General features: G+C 52.8%; 1 protein-coding gene across 1 annotated transcript in view; it reads right to left on the reverse strand.

Moving 5' to 3' along the window:
- Positions 1-7571: 7571 nt before the first annotated feature.
- CEP164 (centrosomal protein 164) overlaps positions 7572-14331 on the reverse strand; it is a 70365-nt gene continuing 63605 nt past the window's right edge. The window contains exons 23-32 of the mRNA XM_082845530.1: positions 13892-14067; positions 13428-13554; positions 13014-13081; positions 12334-12541; positions 11230-11337; positions 10470-10593; positions 9650-9994; positions 8808-8874; positions 7936-8058; positions 7572-7780 (exon numbers count right to left, since the gene is read on the reverse strand). Of these exons, the coding sequence (XP_082701656.1) occupies positions 7684-7780; positions 7936-8058; positions 8808-8874; positions 9650-9994; positions 10470-10593; positions 11230-11337; positions 12334-12541; positions 13014-13081; positions 13428-13554; positions 13892-14067 (1443 nt within the window). The 3' untranslated portion in view covers positions 7572-7683. The remainder of the gene's footprint in view (positions 7781-7935; positions 8059-8807; positions 8875-9649; positions 9995-10469; positions 10594-11229; positions 11338-12333; positions 12542-13013; positions 13082-13427; positions 13555-13891; positions 14068-14331) is intronic.

Genomic DNA, 14331 nt, shown 5'->3' on the forward strand with positions numbered 1-14331 from the left:
GGTATTAAAGTCCCCGACTAATATTGTATTGCTGTTTATTTCTCCTTTTAGCTCTTAGCTTTTGCTTTTGTATTTAGGTGCTCTGACGTTGGGCACAAAAATATTTACAACTGTTTTATCTTCTTAATATATTGGTCCCTTGATCATTATATAATGATCTTCTTTATCTCTTTTTTACCATTTTTAAAGTCTGTTTGTCTGATATAAGTATAGCTACCCCTGCTTTGTTGTTGTTGTTCTTACAATTTACTTGAAACATTTTTCCATCCCTTCACTGTCTATGTGTCTTTAAGGCTAAAATGACTCTCTTGTAGGCAGCATATCATTGGATCTTTTTTTTAAAAAAAACCCATTCAACCGTTCTACATCTTTTGATTGAAGAGTTTAGTCTGTTTTCATTTAAAGTAATTATTGATAAGTAAGGACTTACTGCTGCCATTTTGTTAATTGTTTTCTAGATCCATTGCACCTTGTTTCTTATTCTGTTGTCTTTTTGTCTGTTTTGATACCGTGTGGTAAAAGAAAGCTTTGACTTCTTTATGTTGTTCTGTGTAGTTACTATAGGTTTTTCACTTGTGGTTACCATGAGGCTTAAAGAAAATACCTTAAAATTGTAACAACTTAACTTCAATAGAATTCCCAAGCTTTACACTTTTACTTCTCCTCCCTCTCATATTTTAGAGTATTGAAGTTACAATTTACATATTTTTCATTGTATAACTAGTAACAGATTATTTTTGTTATGGTTATTTTTACTACATTTGTTTTCTAACTTTTAGAGTTGTAAGTGAATTACACACCACCATTACCACATTATTGAATCTAACTTTGACCATTTATTTACTATTACCACTGAGTTTTACACTGCCTTCTGAGTTCTTATGATATTAATTAGAGTCCTTTTATTTCCACTCAAAAAATTCCTTTTAATTTTTCTTATAAGGCAGGTCTAATGGTGATGAATTCCCTCAGTTTTTGTTTGTTCAGGAAAGTCTTTATCCCTCCTTCATTTCTGAAGGACAGTTTCACCGGGTATAGTACTGTTGGTTGACAGTTTTTTTTTTTCCTTTCAATATTTTGAATATTTTATCCCATTCTCTTCTGGCCTGAAACGTGTCTGTTGAGAAATTTGCCAACAGTCTTGCGGGGGTTCCCTTATATGTAACTTCTCTTTTCTCTCGCTGCTTTTAAAATTCTCTCTTTGTCTTTGACTTTTGACAGTTTAATTATAATGTGTCTCAGTGTAGCCCTGTTCAGGTTCAACTTATTTGAGATTCTCTTGGATCTGGATGTCTACTTCTATCCCCTTCTTTGGAAAGTTTTCAACTATTATTGCTTTAAATATACCTTCTATCCATTTCTCTTTTTATCCTTCCAAAATTCCCATAATGTAAATGCTGTTTCTTTACCTTGTGTCCCATAAGTTCTACAGGCTTTCTTTTTTTTTTGCAGTACGCGGGCCTCTCACCGTTGTGGCCTCTCCAGTTGCGGAGCACAGGCTCCGGATGCGCAGGCTCAGCAGCCATGGCTCACGGGCCCAGCCGCTCCGCGGCATGTAGGATCTTCCCGGACTGGGGCACGAACCCGTGTCCCCTGCCTCGGCAGGCGGACTCTCAACCACTGCGCCACCAGGGAAGCCCTCTATAGGCTTTCTTCACTCTTTTTTTTTTGCTCCTCTGACTGGACAGTTACAAACTTCCTATCTTCCAGGTTGCTGACTCTTTCTTTTGCATGACTGAGTCTGCTTTTCTACTCCCTATTGAATTCTTCAATTGTATTTTTCAGCTCTAGGATTTCTTTTTTCTTTTCTTTTTTTTCTTGGATGGTTTCTATTTCGTTGCTGAACTTGTTGGGTTCATGCATTGTTTTCCTAATTCCATTTAGTCATCTGTGTGTTCTGGTAGCTCACTAAACTTCCTTAAAAGCAGTATTCTGAATTCTTTGTCTGACAGAACATAGATCTCCATTTCTCTAGGGTCAGTTTTTAGAACTGTATTAGTTTCCCTTGGTGGTATCATATTTATCTGATTTTTCTTGGTTATTGATTCCTTATGTTGATATCTTCCCATTTGAGTAAGTGGTTTCTTCCTCCAGAATTTGCAGGTTTGCTTTGGCAGAGACAGTTCACTTCTCAGCTCAGTTTGGATTTCTGGATGTATCTGCTGGTGGGGCCTGCTACTAGGATCTATTATTGTGTGAGGCAACTGTTTAAGCTCTGAAGTTGGGGGGGCGGGATGCCACTGGCTAAGAACAGCTGGATAAGACTGCTGACATGGTTCCCTACCCAAGTGAGGCTGTAGGATGGGCTCTGTCGTTGCCTGAGTTCTCTGGTCAGGCTTCCTACACAGTTGGGACTGGATGCTATTCTCAGCAGTTGGTGGGGCTATGAACTAGCTTTCTTGCCCTTCTTGGGCAGCAGAATGGACCCAGGGCCTGCATGGCTCATTGCTTGAGGACCCAAATCAGGCAAGATTGTGCACAGAATATCCTGGTCAGGTGAGGCCACCAGTTTTGCTCTGTAGACAGGGAAAGGCACAGGCTGTGCTCTCTGTCCTAGTGCCACTGGGCTAGGGGCTGTTGGATGGGCTATGCAGCTTCTCATGTGCTCTGGGAGGGTTCCCTGGTCAGGTGGGCTAAAGGCTGTATTCAGCAATAAGTGGGGCTATGAATTAGTTTCTCTGCCCAGGAGCTGGGAGAACAGCTCCAAGGCCACTAAGGCTCTTTGTGGTCTTGACTCAAGCTGACCTGTGCCCCAAGTTCCCTGGTCCAACAGGGCTACTGGCTTTGCTCTGGGGGTGATCAGCTTTGCCCCCTGCCTCTGGACTCAAGCGTTGCAGGATTACGTAGCAGCTTCCAGGTGTTCTCAGCAATGCTTCCTGTTAGATGGGCCAAGAGCCAAACTGGCAGCCGGGAGGGCTACGTCTGTTCTCCTGCCTGGGCAGGACTGGGAGGCCGCTTCCGACAACTCCCAGATTTTCCCAAGGAGACCTTCTGGTTGGGAGGGGCTGGGAGGCACACCACAGCTGGTGGGGCTACAACTCAGCTCTTCTACCTGGAAGTGAGACGACCAGGCTCCAGGGACTGCAGAACTCCTCATCTGAGGAGCTGAGTCGTGCAGACCTGCACCGCACCAAGTTCCCTGGTCACACTGCACCATCGACTTGTTCTGCAAATGAGCAAAGACACAGGTTGGGACTACTACGTGGGCTCTGCAAGTGGGAATTTGGTCTGCCAAGACCCAGTGCTGGAGGCCTATCCCCTTCTCCATCACCATCAGATTCCCAGTGGTTGAGCCCCACAGAGTCCCCTGCAATCCAAGGGGGTGAAACCAGGGCTCCCATGAAGTGACCCACAATTCTGGGGGTGCTGGATGTCACCCCTGGACTCTCTTTTCCCTCTGGAGGAACCATAGGCCCAAGGGAGACCTCTCGGTGTGGGGCGGGCTGTGCTGACCTGGGGGAGGGGCAATGTGGTCAGTGTGTAGCCGCTCCTCTCACCCTCTTCCCACCCCCACCCCCCAGTGTGGTCTGCCTGGGTCTCTGTGGTACAGAAGGTGCTTCATCCTTGCTCCCGGGTTCTAGGATTCTCTCAATGGTGTCTTGTCCATGAATCGGTTTTAGTTGCTCTTGTGGTGGGGGGCAAAGTCAGGAACACCCTACGTCACCGTCTTGGTGACATCATTCCCCTTACTGCGTGTTGAACACTGAGAACTTTATATGGATTAACTTCTTTAATCCTCAGAACCATTTTATGGGCTAGATACTGCTATTTTTAAATCGTCTTTAATTTTTTTTTAATTTTATTGAAGTATAGTTGATTTACAATGTTGTGTTAATTTCTGCTGTACAGCAAAGTGATTCAGTTATACATATATTTTTTCATATTCTTTTCCATTATGGTTTATCACAGGATACTGAATATAGTTCCCTGTGCTATACAGTAGGACCTTGCTGTTTATCCATCCTATATATACTAGTTTGCATCCGCTAATCCCAAACTCCTACTCCATCCCTCCCCCACCCTGTCTCCCCCTTGGCCACCACAAGTCTGTTCTCTTTACCTGTGCGTCTGTTTCTGTTTCATAGTTCGCTTAGTATGATCATCTCTAGGTCCATCCATGTTGCTACAAATGGCATTATTTCATTCTTTTTTATGGCTGAGTAGTATTCCATTGTATATATATACCACATCTTCTTTATCCATTCATCTGTTGATGGACATGTTGCTTCTATGTCTTGGCTACTGTAAATAGTGCTGCTATGAAAATAGGGGTGCGTGTATCTTTTTGAATTATAGTTTTGTCCATATATATGCCCAGGAGTGGGATTGCTGGATTATATGGTAACTCTAGTTTTAGTGTTTTGAGGAACCTCCATGCTGTTTTCCATAGTGGCTGCACCCATTTACATTCCCACCAACAGTGTAGGAGTGTTTCCTTTTCTCCACACCGTCTCCAGCATTTATTGTTTGTAGACTTTTTAATGATGGCCATTCTGACTGGTGTGAGGTGGTACCTCATTGTAGTTTTGATTTGCATTTCTCTAGTAATTAGTGATGATGAGCATCTCTGTATGTCTTCTTTAGAGAAATGCCTATTTAGGTCTTCTGCCTATTTTTCAATTGGGTTGTTTGGTATTTTTGTTATTACGTTGGGCTAGATACCGCTATTAACCCCATTTTACAGGTGTGAAAATCAAGGCACAGGGAGGATAAAGTGGGAACCTTTGATTCACACCCCCACTGCCTTTAAACCTGAGTGGGACCCCCCCCCCAAGAGTAGATGCCCCTCTCCTCCATGATGGCAAATGGTGTTACACTGCCCATCACTGGGCCCTCTGTCTACATACCTGCTGGAGATGGCAAAGCTAAGCAGGGAGGCCGGGGGCCTAGGTTGGAGATGCAGAAGTTTCAAGGAGGAATGAGGAAACATTCCAATTCATCAGCACTGGTGATGGTACCTGATCCATTTTTTTTTAACCATCACTTCTCCAAAGAAGCTGCTGGAGGTATGGGCAACCCCTGCCAGCACCCCTCCCCACCTGAGGCCTATATTAGGCCACTGGACGTATTCAGTCCCTCTCCGGATGAGGGCAGCTCTCCGCCCAAGGCAGGCCCCTCAGTCACCGAATCTGAGGCAGCTACCCTGCTTTGTCCCTGGACTGTGGATTTGGGCTTCGAGCTTTTGACCAGGGAAGACATGGGCCCAGAAAGGACTTGCTCAGGTCGCAGCGCTTGTAGATGTCAGAGCGAGAAGTAAACCCAGGTGTCCTAAGGCCAGGGTTATTTCCCCTCCCCCATACTGCCATTCTGTGTGGAAGTTTTTAATGTGTGTTACGGGGGTGGGGGGGGGGCTATTATCATGCTCAGCATTGCTCCCTTAAGAGGCAATGAATGTCTTACAGAAGAGCTTTGGGCAACTGTCTGATCCCCACGGGAGGAATGACCCTTACCCCACCAGTAAAAGGGAAGAGTCAGAACAGTCTCCATTCTTTCTTTTATTTACATAAAATCTCCAGAAAGAACTGGTGTATTTGTTACCTTCGAGGAAACGGCCCACGGATGGGCTGACTCTTGTACCATTCGAATACTGAGCCATGTGAACTCAGAGCCTATTCAAAATAAACACGCTTTTAAAAATACTCTTTCCTTAAGCCCCAGGCTAGGAGTCAGGACTGCTCAGATCTGGTCCCGCCCCCGCCATGCAGACTGCACCTTTGGCCTCTCCCGTGATCTCTCTGGGCCGCTCCCTCCACTGTGAGACCTGAGTGGGCTGCACGAGTCATCCGCAGGCTCCTCTCAGCGCCTCCCTCCTTCCCGTCCTCAGAGCGGCTCGGACACTGGGACACAGAGGCTGGGTTCCTTTGTATGTTGTCTTTAAGTCGGTTTTCTTTTGCGAGTCTATGAAACACGGCCTGATTCTCAGTTGGTTCTTCCAGCAATTTTGTTGCTACAGATCCAAGACTACGAAGGCTGTTCACACCACTGGAGCAGGAAAAACTCACCTAACTTTGCCAGCCTAGGACTTCAGGAGGCTTACCTTTCATTCGCCTGCATGGGGAAAACGACGACGAGTGGCCTTTGGGAAATGGCACAGTAAGTAAGTCTCGGGGCCGGTGAGTGGAGTCGGGAGGCTGGGGCACTTCCCCACTGGGATGGGAGCTCTCAGGGCACAGTGATGGCGTATGAGGCTCTGCGCTTATAGGGAACTCAGCTGCTTTCTCCAGGACCTCAGGCACTTAAAGATCTCTGAGGCTTGGTTTTCTCATCCACAGAAATGGGGCTAAAACTATCTACATCACAGGTTTGTCACGTGAGTAGATCCGATACCTAGGTGTTCTGTGAATATTAATTTGCCTCCTGCTTAAAACTACAGGGAGGGAAAGTCCTTCAAAAAGGAGACGCATTCACACAACTGCCTTGTAGCAACTGGACCTGCAGCGATTTAATTGACGTAAAAAACACAGGATTGTCACTAGAGTTGGTTGTAACGTATGAGATCTTAGTTTCTTACCCCATGACAGAGGAACGAGGGTGGGATGGTGGAGAGTTGGTTCCTATGCACTGGAGATGCAAGGGCAACCCCACAGCTTTCAAGACAAGGAAAATGGGGGCATTGTATTTAAACAATGGGGCAGACGTTGAACATCCCCTGCATGTCCCCCCGAGGAGCCCACTGATGGGAGGTGGGGCTGCAGGATGCCGTGCCAGAATGGCAGCAGCTCCCATTGGCACTTGGTCCCTCCCTGCCAAGGCCAGGCCCCTCACCTCCTCCAGAACAAGTCTCCAAGCTCTGAGGAGGGGCGGCAGGGGGATGGGGTGGGCGGTGGCACAGCTGGAAAAGACGGATGGAAATGACGCACGTGTACACCCAAGGTGGTCCGGGAAGAGAAAGCCAAGGTGAGGACCAGAGCCATCCCTGACTTTTCCTATGGCTTGTTGGCTTCCTGATAGTTGGGTACTTGAGCCCTGAGAATCTAGCTGGGATGCTCTGGGCAAGGGGAAGGGGGTGCTCCTGAGGTCAGCCCCAGGGCCAGCAGAGGGAAGACAGGCAGCAAAACTTCCGGGCCCAGCCTCCAGCCACCTCCTGCAGGGCTCTGGGCCCAATACTGAGAGAGTCAAAAGGAGGGAGAACACTCAAGAAAGGGGACAGTAAAAAAAAAAAAAAAAGTCGTCTGATCTCTACACAGCTGAGGTATTAGAGAGACGGGGCCTGGTCCCAGGGTACAGACACGCTGTGGGGGGCTGTGTTCTGGCGAATTAAGGGCCACACACGTGACCCTGGGAGTGCCAAGCAGGCCCTGCAGGTCCGAGAGGCCAACTCTGCTCCAAAGGAGTCCCCTGGCCTCGGAAGGAGGCAGCTCCTCCAGTGCCACCTTCTCGCGAAGGTGCCCCTGTCCCCGCTGCCCCACGTCAGTGCTGCCAGTCCGCAGGAGTCACACAGGGCAGCCCGAGATGCGTTAGACGGTCTGGGGCAGCGGCTTACTGTTTCTGGTCATACCATCCTTCCCCCCCCACCCCCGCCAATGCCACCGGTTCCCCGTGGTTCCTCTAGGTTCTGAGTGAGGCAAGCAGCAAAGAGGGGACGGGAGAACGCTTTATCATCAGAGGGAGTGAAGTGCAGGCAGCAACTCGGACACTTGGTCTGGACGCAGGAGAGGCCAGGCTGCCTGCCGGCTCAGGGCCTCAGTAGCGATACACCTTCAGTCTGTTGTTCTCATCCAGGCCAAGCTGCAGGAGGCCGGAACCAGCCGTTGGCTTGGGCACCGAAGAGAAGAGATGTCTGGCCACAAGGTGAAGGAAAACTCTGCAGTCAGGTGAGCACGCCTGGGGAAGGGTCACAGGCCCAACGGGGTCCTCCTTGCACCCCGAGGGCCCACACACCTTGGCAGTTACAGCAAGAAGGGATCAGGGTTGGGAGAGCAGCTAAAAAGATACGACTTGGGGTCATTCTTGTAATGTTCCAGCCACTTGCGGTGAGCCTCGATCCTGTCCTGGAAGTTGGTGCTGCCCGCCTCGGGGACTTGGGAGGGGGGACGCTGCAGGAGGCGGAGCTGCTCACTGCGGGGAGGGCAGAGGAGGCAGGAGTGCCGGGGGGGGGGGGGGCGTCTTGGAGCAAGGCAAGGATGCCCCTCGGGGATGAGGAGCATCAGTTCCCGAAAGGGTGAACGCTCCTGACGGCGAGGCTCCCACATCTGCCTGTTCCCGGCCAATCTCATCTGCAAAAGCTTCCCTCTCTATCGACTCAAATACCTTGCCAGCATCAGCTCCCAAGTTGGCCAAAGGGTGAGAGGGGTTGTACTTATGGTTGGGGGCCTGCAGGGATACATCAGGGGCTACATTCGGTAAGGAATAAGATGAACGGGAAACTAATAACAGGTTTCAATAATTGCCCATCTGTCTCCCCCTACAGGGTGCCCAGATGTTGCTCAGCGGGCCTGGGGGAAGAAGGGAGCCGTGTGATGCAGACAGAGAGCTCAGGGCAAGAGACGAAGGCCACACTCCAGGGCTGGAAGGGGCAGGGCCCCACCAGGGGCCCATTTCTCCCCAAGGTGCCACACGGCAGCTTCCTCACAGGGCTGGATCAGGTAAGGCCCGCCGGGCCCCGCTGTGACCTCATCGGTTGGGGCTTTTCGCTGGCTGCGGAGGTGCACCGCAGACCCAGGCAGCTTCGTGGCCTGGGGACCTGCCTAACCGCTCTGCGTGATGTGACAAGGAGTTCTGGTCCCCTCCCAGGTCCCACCTGCCCAGGGAGCTGCAGCGAGCAGCTGAATGGTGTGGCTCCACCCTGAGCCCACAGGGAGGCTTACCTGGCAGACACATACCCCAGCCTGTTTTCCAGGGGGGCAGGGCCACTGCTGAGGAACGGGATGCCAGCTGGAAAAGTGGGAGGAAAGCGTTCAGAAATGGGCAGCGGTTCATCTGAGTCAGCCCCCTCCTGCCTTCCCCGAGAAACTGCGAAGGCACTGCCCCCCAGACAAAAACAGGAGAAGCTTCTGTGGTTGGAGGTGAGAGACAGAGGATGGCCAGGAATGGTCCTATTTATTTTATTTCTAAAACTGAAATTATTTTCAATTTGGGCCGGGATAAGGAGACGAACTTTTTCCTTCAAATAACTGTTTTTATGGCTTTTCACATTCCTTAGCAGGGTTATGAGACCAGGGGAGGCCACATACAGCCAAGGGGTCATGAACCCTGGAGTCACAGAGACATGGGGTCAAAACCCAGTCTGTTGCTCACTCCCTGGGTACCCTGGAGCATATTTTCAATACTTAACCTCTGAGTCTCAGTTTCCCTATCTGTAAAATGGGAATAAATATTATAACCTCAGAGGATTAATATAAGGACTAAATGAAAAACCATACATAAAATGCCTGGCCATAATACATATAACACACAAGATGGCAGCGATCGTGACACTGACAACGGTGACCTCCTAGGTTCGGCTGAGCTCTAGCATCCATCGTAAAGGCCCCATCCGGTAAACCGTCAAGACACACAGGGCCTCCAGCCACAGGGCGAGCAGCAAGGTCCTCTCAGGCACCCACCGCGGAGTCAATGGGCCACGCCAAAGTCGGGGGCGAGGGGCAGGCGGAGGAGGGAGGCGGGGAGGCTGAACCCAGAACCACACGCGGCCTAGAGGGAGGCTTACTCGGAAAATACTTGCGCCACTTCTCCACCAGGAAGTCGTCCACAGTCTGAGCCACGGAGGAGGAGAGCCGGGGGCCCAGCTCTGGGTCCCAGGCCCACTGGGTGGACGTGGGTGGAGCCGGGGATGAGGCTGAGACCCGGAGCAGGGAGGGGTAGGAGGGAGCGGGGGTGCTCCTGGAGGCCTGGGTGGGGAGCGGTGAGGGCGTGGAGGTAAAAAGCGGCGGAGGCTGGGTGTTAAGGCTGCCCAGCACGCTGAGGACACCGTTGAGCTGGCCGCTGATCCGCTGCAGGGAGCTGCTCAGGTAGTGGATCTTGTTGGGGAAAGTGGGACTCGGGGTCGGGCCGACTGAAAGGGAAGAGGCAGAGGGTGGGGCAGGACTCGGGCTCGGGGCCCTGGAATGGCCCAGGCCCAGCTGGCACCGTGCATCCTACTGGCCCACATCCCCACCCCTTCCCCGTTCCTCCCAACAAAAGCCCCAGGGCTTCTGTGTTCCAGACAGGAAGCTGGCTGAGAGAAAGAGCATCCCCAGGGTGAGGGCCGCCACCCATTTGTAGGCCACAGCTGCAGAGAGAGAAGAGCCTCCCCGGGGGGCCGAGGATGGCACCAGGAGGGACCCCTGTCTCACTGTGAGGACCCTGCATGATCAGAAGGCTTCCCCTGAGCCTCTGGGCCCAGTGTGCTGGGAAACCCAGAGGGCTCACTCCTGCCCAAGCATCTGCTCCAGACACTGGCCCCCAGAGGGGGCCACAGGAGCAGCCCCTCCCTGCAGCCCCCACACGGGGCTGCAGGGAGGGGCTGCACCTCCGTTCCCCATGGATACCCCACTCACTGTGAGGCAGGGGGCAGGATTCGGAACTGTCACTGCTCCCGTCTTCCAGGTCGCTGAGGTCAAATGTCACCACCTTCTTGGTGGGGGGTCTTCTCAGAGTGTCTTCATCTGAAGCCTGGTGGGTGAAGCGGCGGTAAGGACTTGCCCTGTGCTTTCTGCCCACTGCCCTCGTGACACCTGAGGACTTGGTGGGTAGGCTCTCTGGGCCCAAAGTTCTAGGAGAGGCACGTCATATAGGCTGCCTTACAGGCGAGGCTAAGAGAACTCAGCCACCGAAGATAGGGCAGTAGGGCCACCAGGACCAGGCAGACCCCAACCCTTCCCCCCCACCAGGAAACACTCCCCATGGTGTCTCTCCACCTAAGCTTCCCTCCTGTTGTACCTACACCTCTGGCATCTGGGGGAAAGGCTACAAGGCCCCAGGGAAGGTAGGGAAACCTTCTAGGAGCCTCTATTCCTGACACCCGGGGCAAACTTCTCCTCGGGCACCAGGGCAGGGGCCAGTCCCCTCCCAAGAACCTTCAGCCAGAGGCTCCGGGTCTGCTCAGGATCACTCAGTACAGATATCCAAAGCCCCAGATGTGTTCAGCAAATTCAAAGCTGAAGCCACTGCCGTTTTCACCAGCCCAGAAGCCCTAAGCCTACTGCCAATCCTGGGCCCTGGCAGCCCAGCTGTCCCGACACAGGCCCAAAGAACCCAACCGAATCCCAGGAATAGAGGAGGGAGGCCACGGCAGAAATTGGGCTGCACCTCGTCCCAGAGAGAAGACTCCAGCTGATGCAGCTTCTCCTCCTTCTTCTTCAGCAGGTCGTGGCCTTTCCGCATGGCTGACTTCATCTCATCCAGGTGCCTGGTCTCCTGCAGCCACGAAGAAAGGGGAGGAGGAAGACGGTGACTAACCACCCAGGCAGATGCCGGAGGCCCAGCTCTGCCGTTTGTAGGCTGGCTGATCTGGGTGATCTCGAACAAATTACTGAACTCTCAGTCTGGACATTCATCTAAAAAACAGAAATACTACTTCTCCTAGGGTTGTGAGGATTAGAAGAGATAGAGTATGCTACGTGCCCTCCACTATGCCCACTCCTAATAAATTCTCAAATGGTTACTGTTAACCAAATGGTTATTATTATCACTGCTCCAACTACCAGTACTATCAGCGGCAGCAGGAGGAGGGATTCAGCAGAGCAATGACAGGGCCTGGGGGTAGCATGCAGATGTCCCCGGGAAGGCTGCCCCTCTATCGGGACCAGCCTCTTGCCCTCTGCTGCCCCCCAGCCAGGCTTAGGGGCCACAGCTCACTCACCAGCTCTGAGCACCCTCAGAATTCTAAGGGACCAGGTATGATCGTCTGCCAAGACCCCCGAATGGCAGAGAGAGCTGTGATCCCACTGATAATAACCACAGCGTCTCTGCCGTTTCATTGCAAATTAGGGTCTCTCTCAGAGAAGGAAAACAGAGAAGTAACTCAAGCTTATGCCAAGTGTGCTCAAAAGATTTTCACTTCTGAGTGAAGTCTTGAGTGTGGTGGAATGGCCAAGCACTGTGGAACGTCTCTCCTCTTCCCCTAGAAAATGGGAATACCACTACTACCTTGCACATCATCTATGGCTACTGTGAGGCCCAAATGACTTCCTATTAGAGAAAGCATTCCACACACTGCACTGGCACGTAAATGTAAGGAAGCTTCCATCCTCGTGGAGATCTTATCCTATATCTCCTGTCTGGTCTCCCTAGACTTGTCCAGTGACCCCAAGGCCCATGTGACCACTCTCGTGTAGTCCCCAGAATGATCAACTGAGGGCGAGCCCAAAGGGAGTGCCGCCGGTTGCCCCAGGCCTCCCCCGGGCTCCTGACCTCCTCCAGGTCCTTGCACACGTCCTCCAGGGCCTTGGTGCCTGGCGGGTCCTTGGCCGCCTCCTGAGCGCTGGCCAGCTCGTGGCGCCAGTGCTGCTGGGCAGCCTTCAGAGCCGTCTGCCGCCTCCGCATGGAGCGCGTCTGCCGGACCAGGAACTCCTTGGCGCTGCGGAGAGCTACCCCCTCGGCAGAGAGGTAGTGCCGGGCGCTGCGGGGGGACAGGGCGGGGGGTTGGAGGGGGACACACACTCTCGGAGAACCCCTGCTGTGGGTCACAACCACTTCCCGAGCAGATGCCCATCCTGAGCACAGACTGCAGTGCTGCGGCCGGGCAGAGTGCGGGGACATCGCCACTAAATACCCACAGAGCGCGGGGCACGGGCTGCGCTGAGTCCTCCCACCCTGACTATGAAAGGGAACGTGCCTGAGGCCTCCAGAGACGGCTAGACACTCCCATCAGCCTGACCCACAAGCAGAGGTCAGCAGATGCCAGAGATCACCATGGGCACCTTCTTGGCTTGTCAGAGACGATTCCTCAGGCACCCAGGGCCCCTTCCCTGAACCGAGCCCCGCTGGAGACCACCGTCACGTTTCAGTCCACCCCGGCTCTGTGATGCAGGCACTCACTTACCCTTTCCTGGCATCCTCAACGCAAAATAAGACAGGTTATTGGAACTCACCTGTCCAAGGACAAGTCGGTCTCCTCCTTGCTCTGGGAGAGGGAAAAGGATACCTCTTTAGTCTGGTTCTAGGACACACAGTAGAAAAGGCCCATTGAAGGTAACATCAGATACACTATGGGCTCCAAGGACCCCAAAGTCCCTCCTAGTGGCCCAGACACAGAAATGGTTCTGCCAGCCGCTGGACTATTCACTTACAGATATAATCTGACTGATGGAGAAGGGGACTAGCAATGATAAGAATAGGAGACTAAGGTTCTATGCAGAACAGAGCCAGGACCCCTCCAGGAGCCCAGAGTCTTCCTGGAGCCCCACCCCCTCCTGGTGCACTCTTGGAGGCCCGCCCCCTCCTGGTGCCTGGAGCCTTGCCCTAGCCCAGCCACCCTGACCCTCCCAAGGCACGGAAAAGCTCACCGCCCCAAGGGATTTCCTCAGGTCCTCAATGTGGAGATCAGGCTCAAATCGTGAGGAAGCATCACTCTCTTCCACCGCCAGCTCTTTCAGCAAGTCCTGCTTCCTCTGAGCTTTGGCCTCCAGGTCACTGTGGTGGGAGACGAGGGGGGGAGGTGGGGGGAGGCAGGGTCACATGACGAAGCAGACCAGGCAGCACACTGTCAGGACTCCTGGGGGGAAGCGGGGAGAACCATCTCCATCCCTTCACTCCTGTCAAAGACCCTGGAGGCAGAGCTGGGGCGTGAACAGTAGAACCAGGGACCCCCGGCTACTCACAGCCCCAACTCCCCACAAAACGCAGCCCCTCCACCTGGCCCCACCTCTGCCTGTTAACTGGGCCTTGAGTAGAAAGGGCCCATGAGCAGCAGAGGTCAGAGGGCAGGCGAGAGGCAGTAGGGGTGGCTAAATGCAGGGGTACAGACCACCTGACATGCTTCTGCAGCCTCTGACTCTGGGCCTGCAGCAAATCCACCTGGGACTCCAGCTCCAACTTGCGGGCCTGAAGCTCCTCGAGGATTCTTCGGAGCTGCCGGTTTGACTCCAGCAGGTGGCTGTGCTCCTTCTTTGCCTCCTCCAGGTGCTGACGGGTGGCTGCGGCTTCCTGGGGGCAGGAGGAAAGAGAGACACACCCAGAGACATGGGGGGTGGGGGGGCGGGGCAGGCAGGGAGCGGGCAGCACCAGACAACAGGGAAGAGCAACGGGGAGAGGATGGAACCAGGCACACTGAAGGCCTGTGTCTGCCGTCAGCGGCAGTGTCCCCCACCGGGCCCACCCCCGGCGGCTCCTGAGCTGGTCCCACACGCTGGGGCTATTTGTGCAATAGCAGCCAACATGGTCTGGAACCCAATTCCGTGGACAGATCCG

Source organism: Leucopleurus acutus (genome assembly GCF_964270905.1).
Source record: "Leucopleurus acutus genome assembly, chromosome: 8".
NCBI lineage: Eukaryota > Metazoa > Chordata > Mammalia > Artiodactyla > Delphinidae > Leucopleurus > Leucopleurus acutus.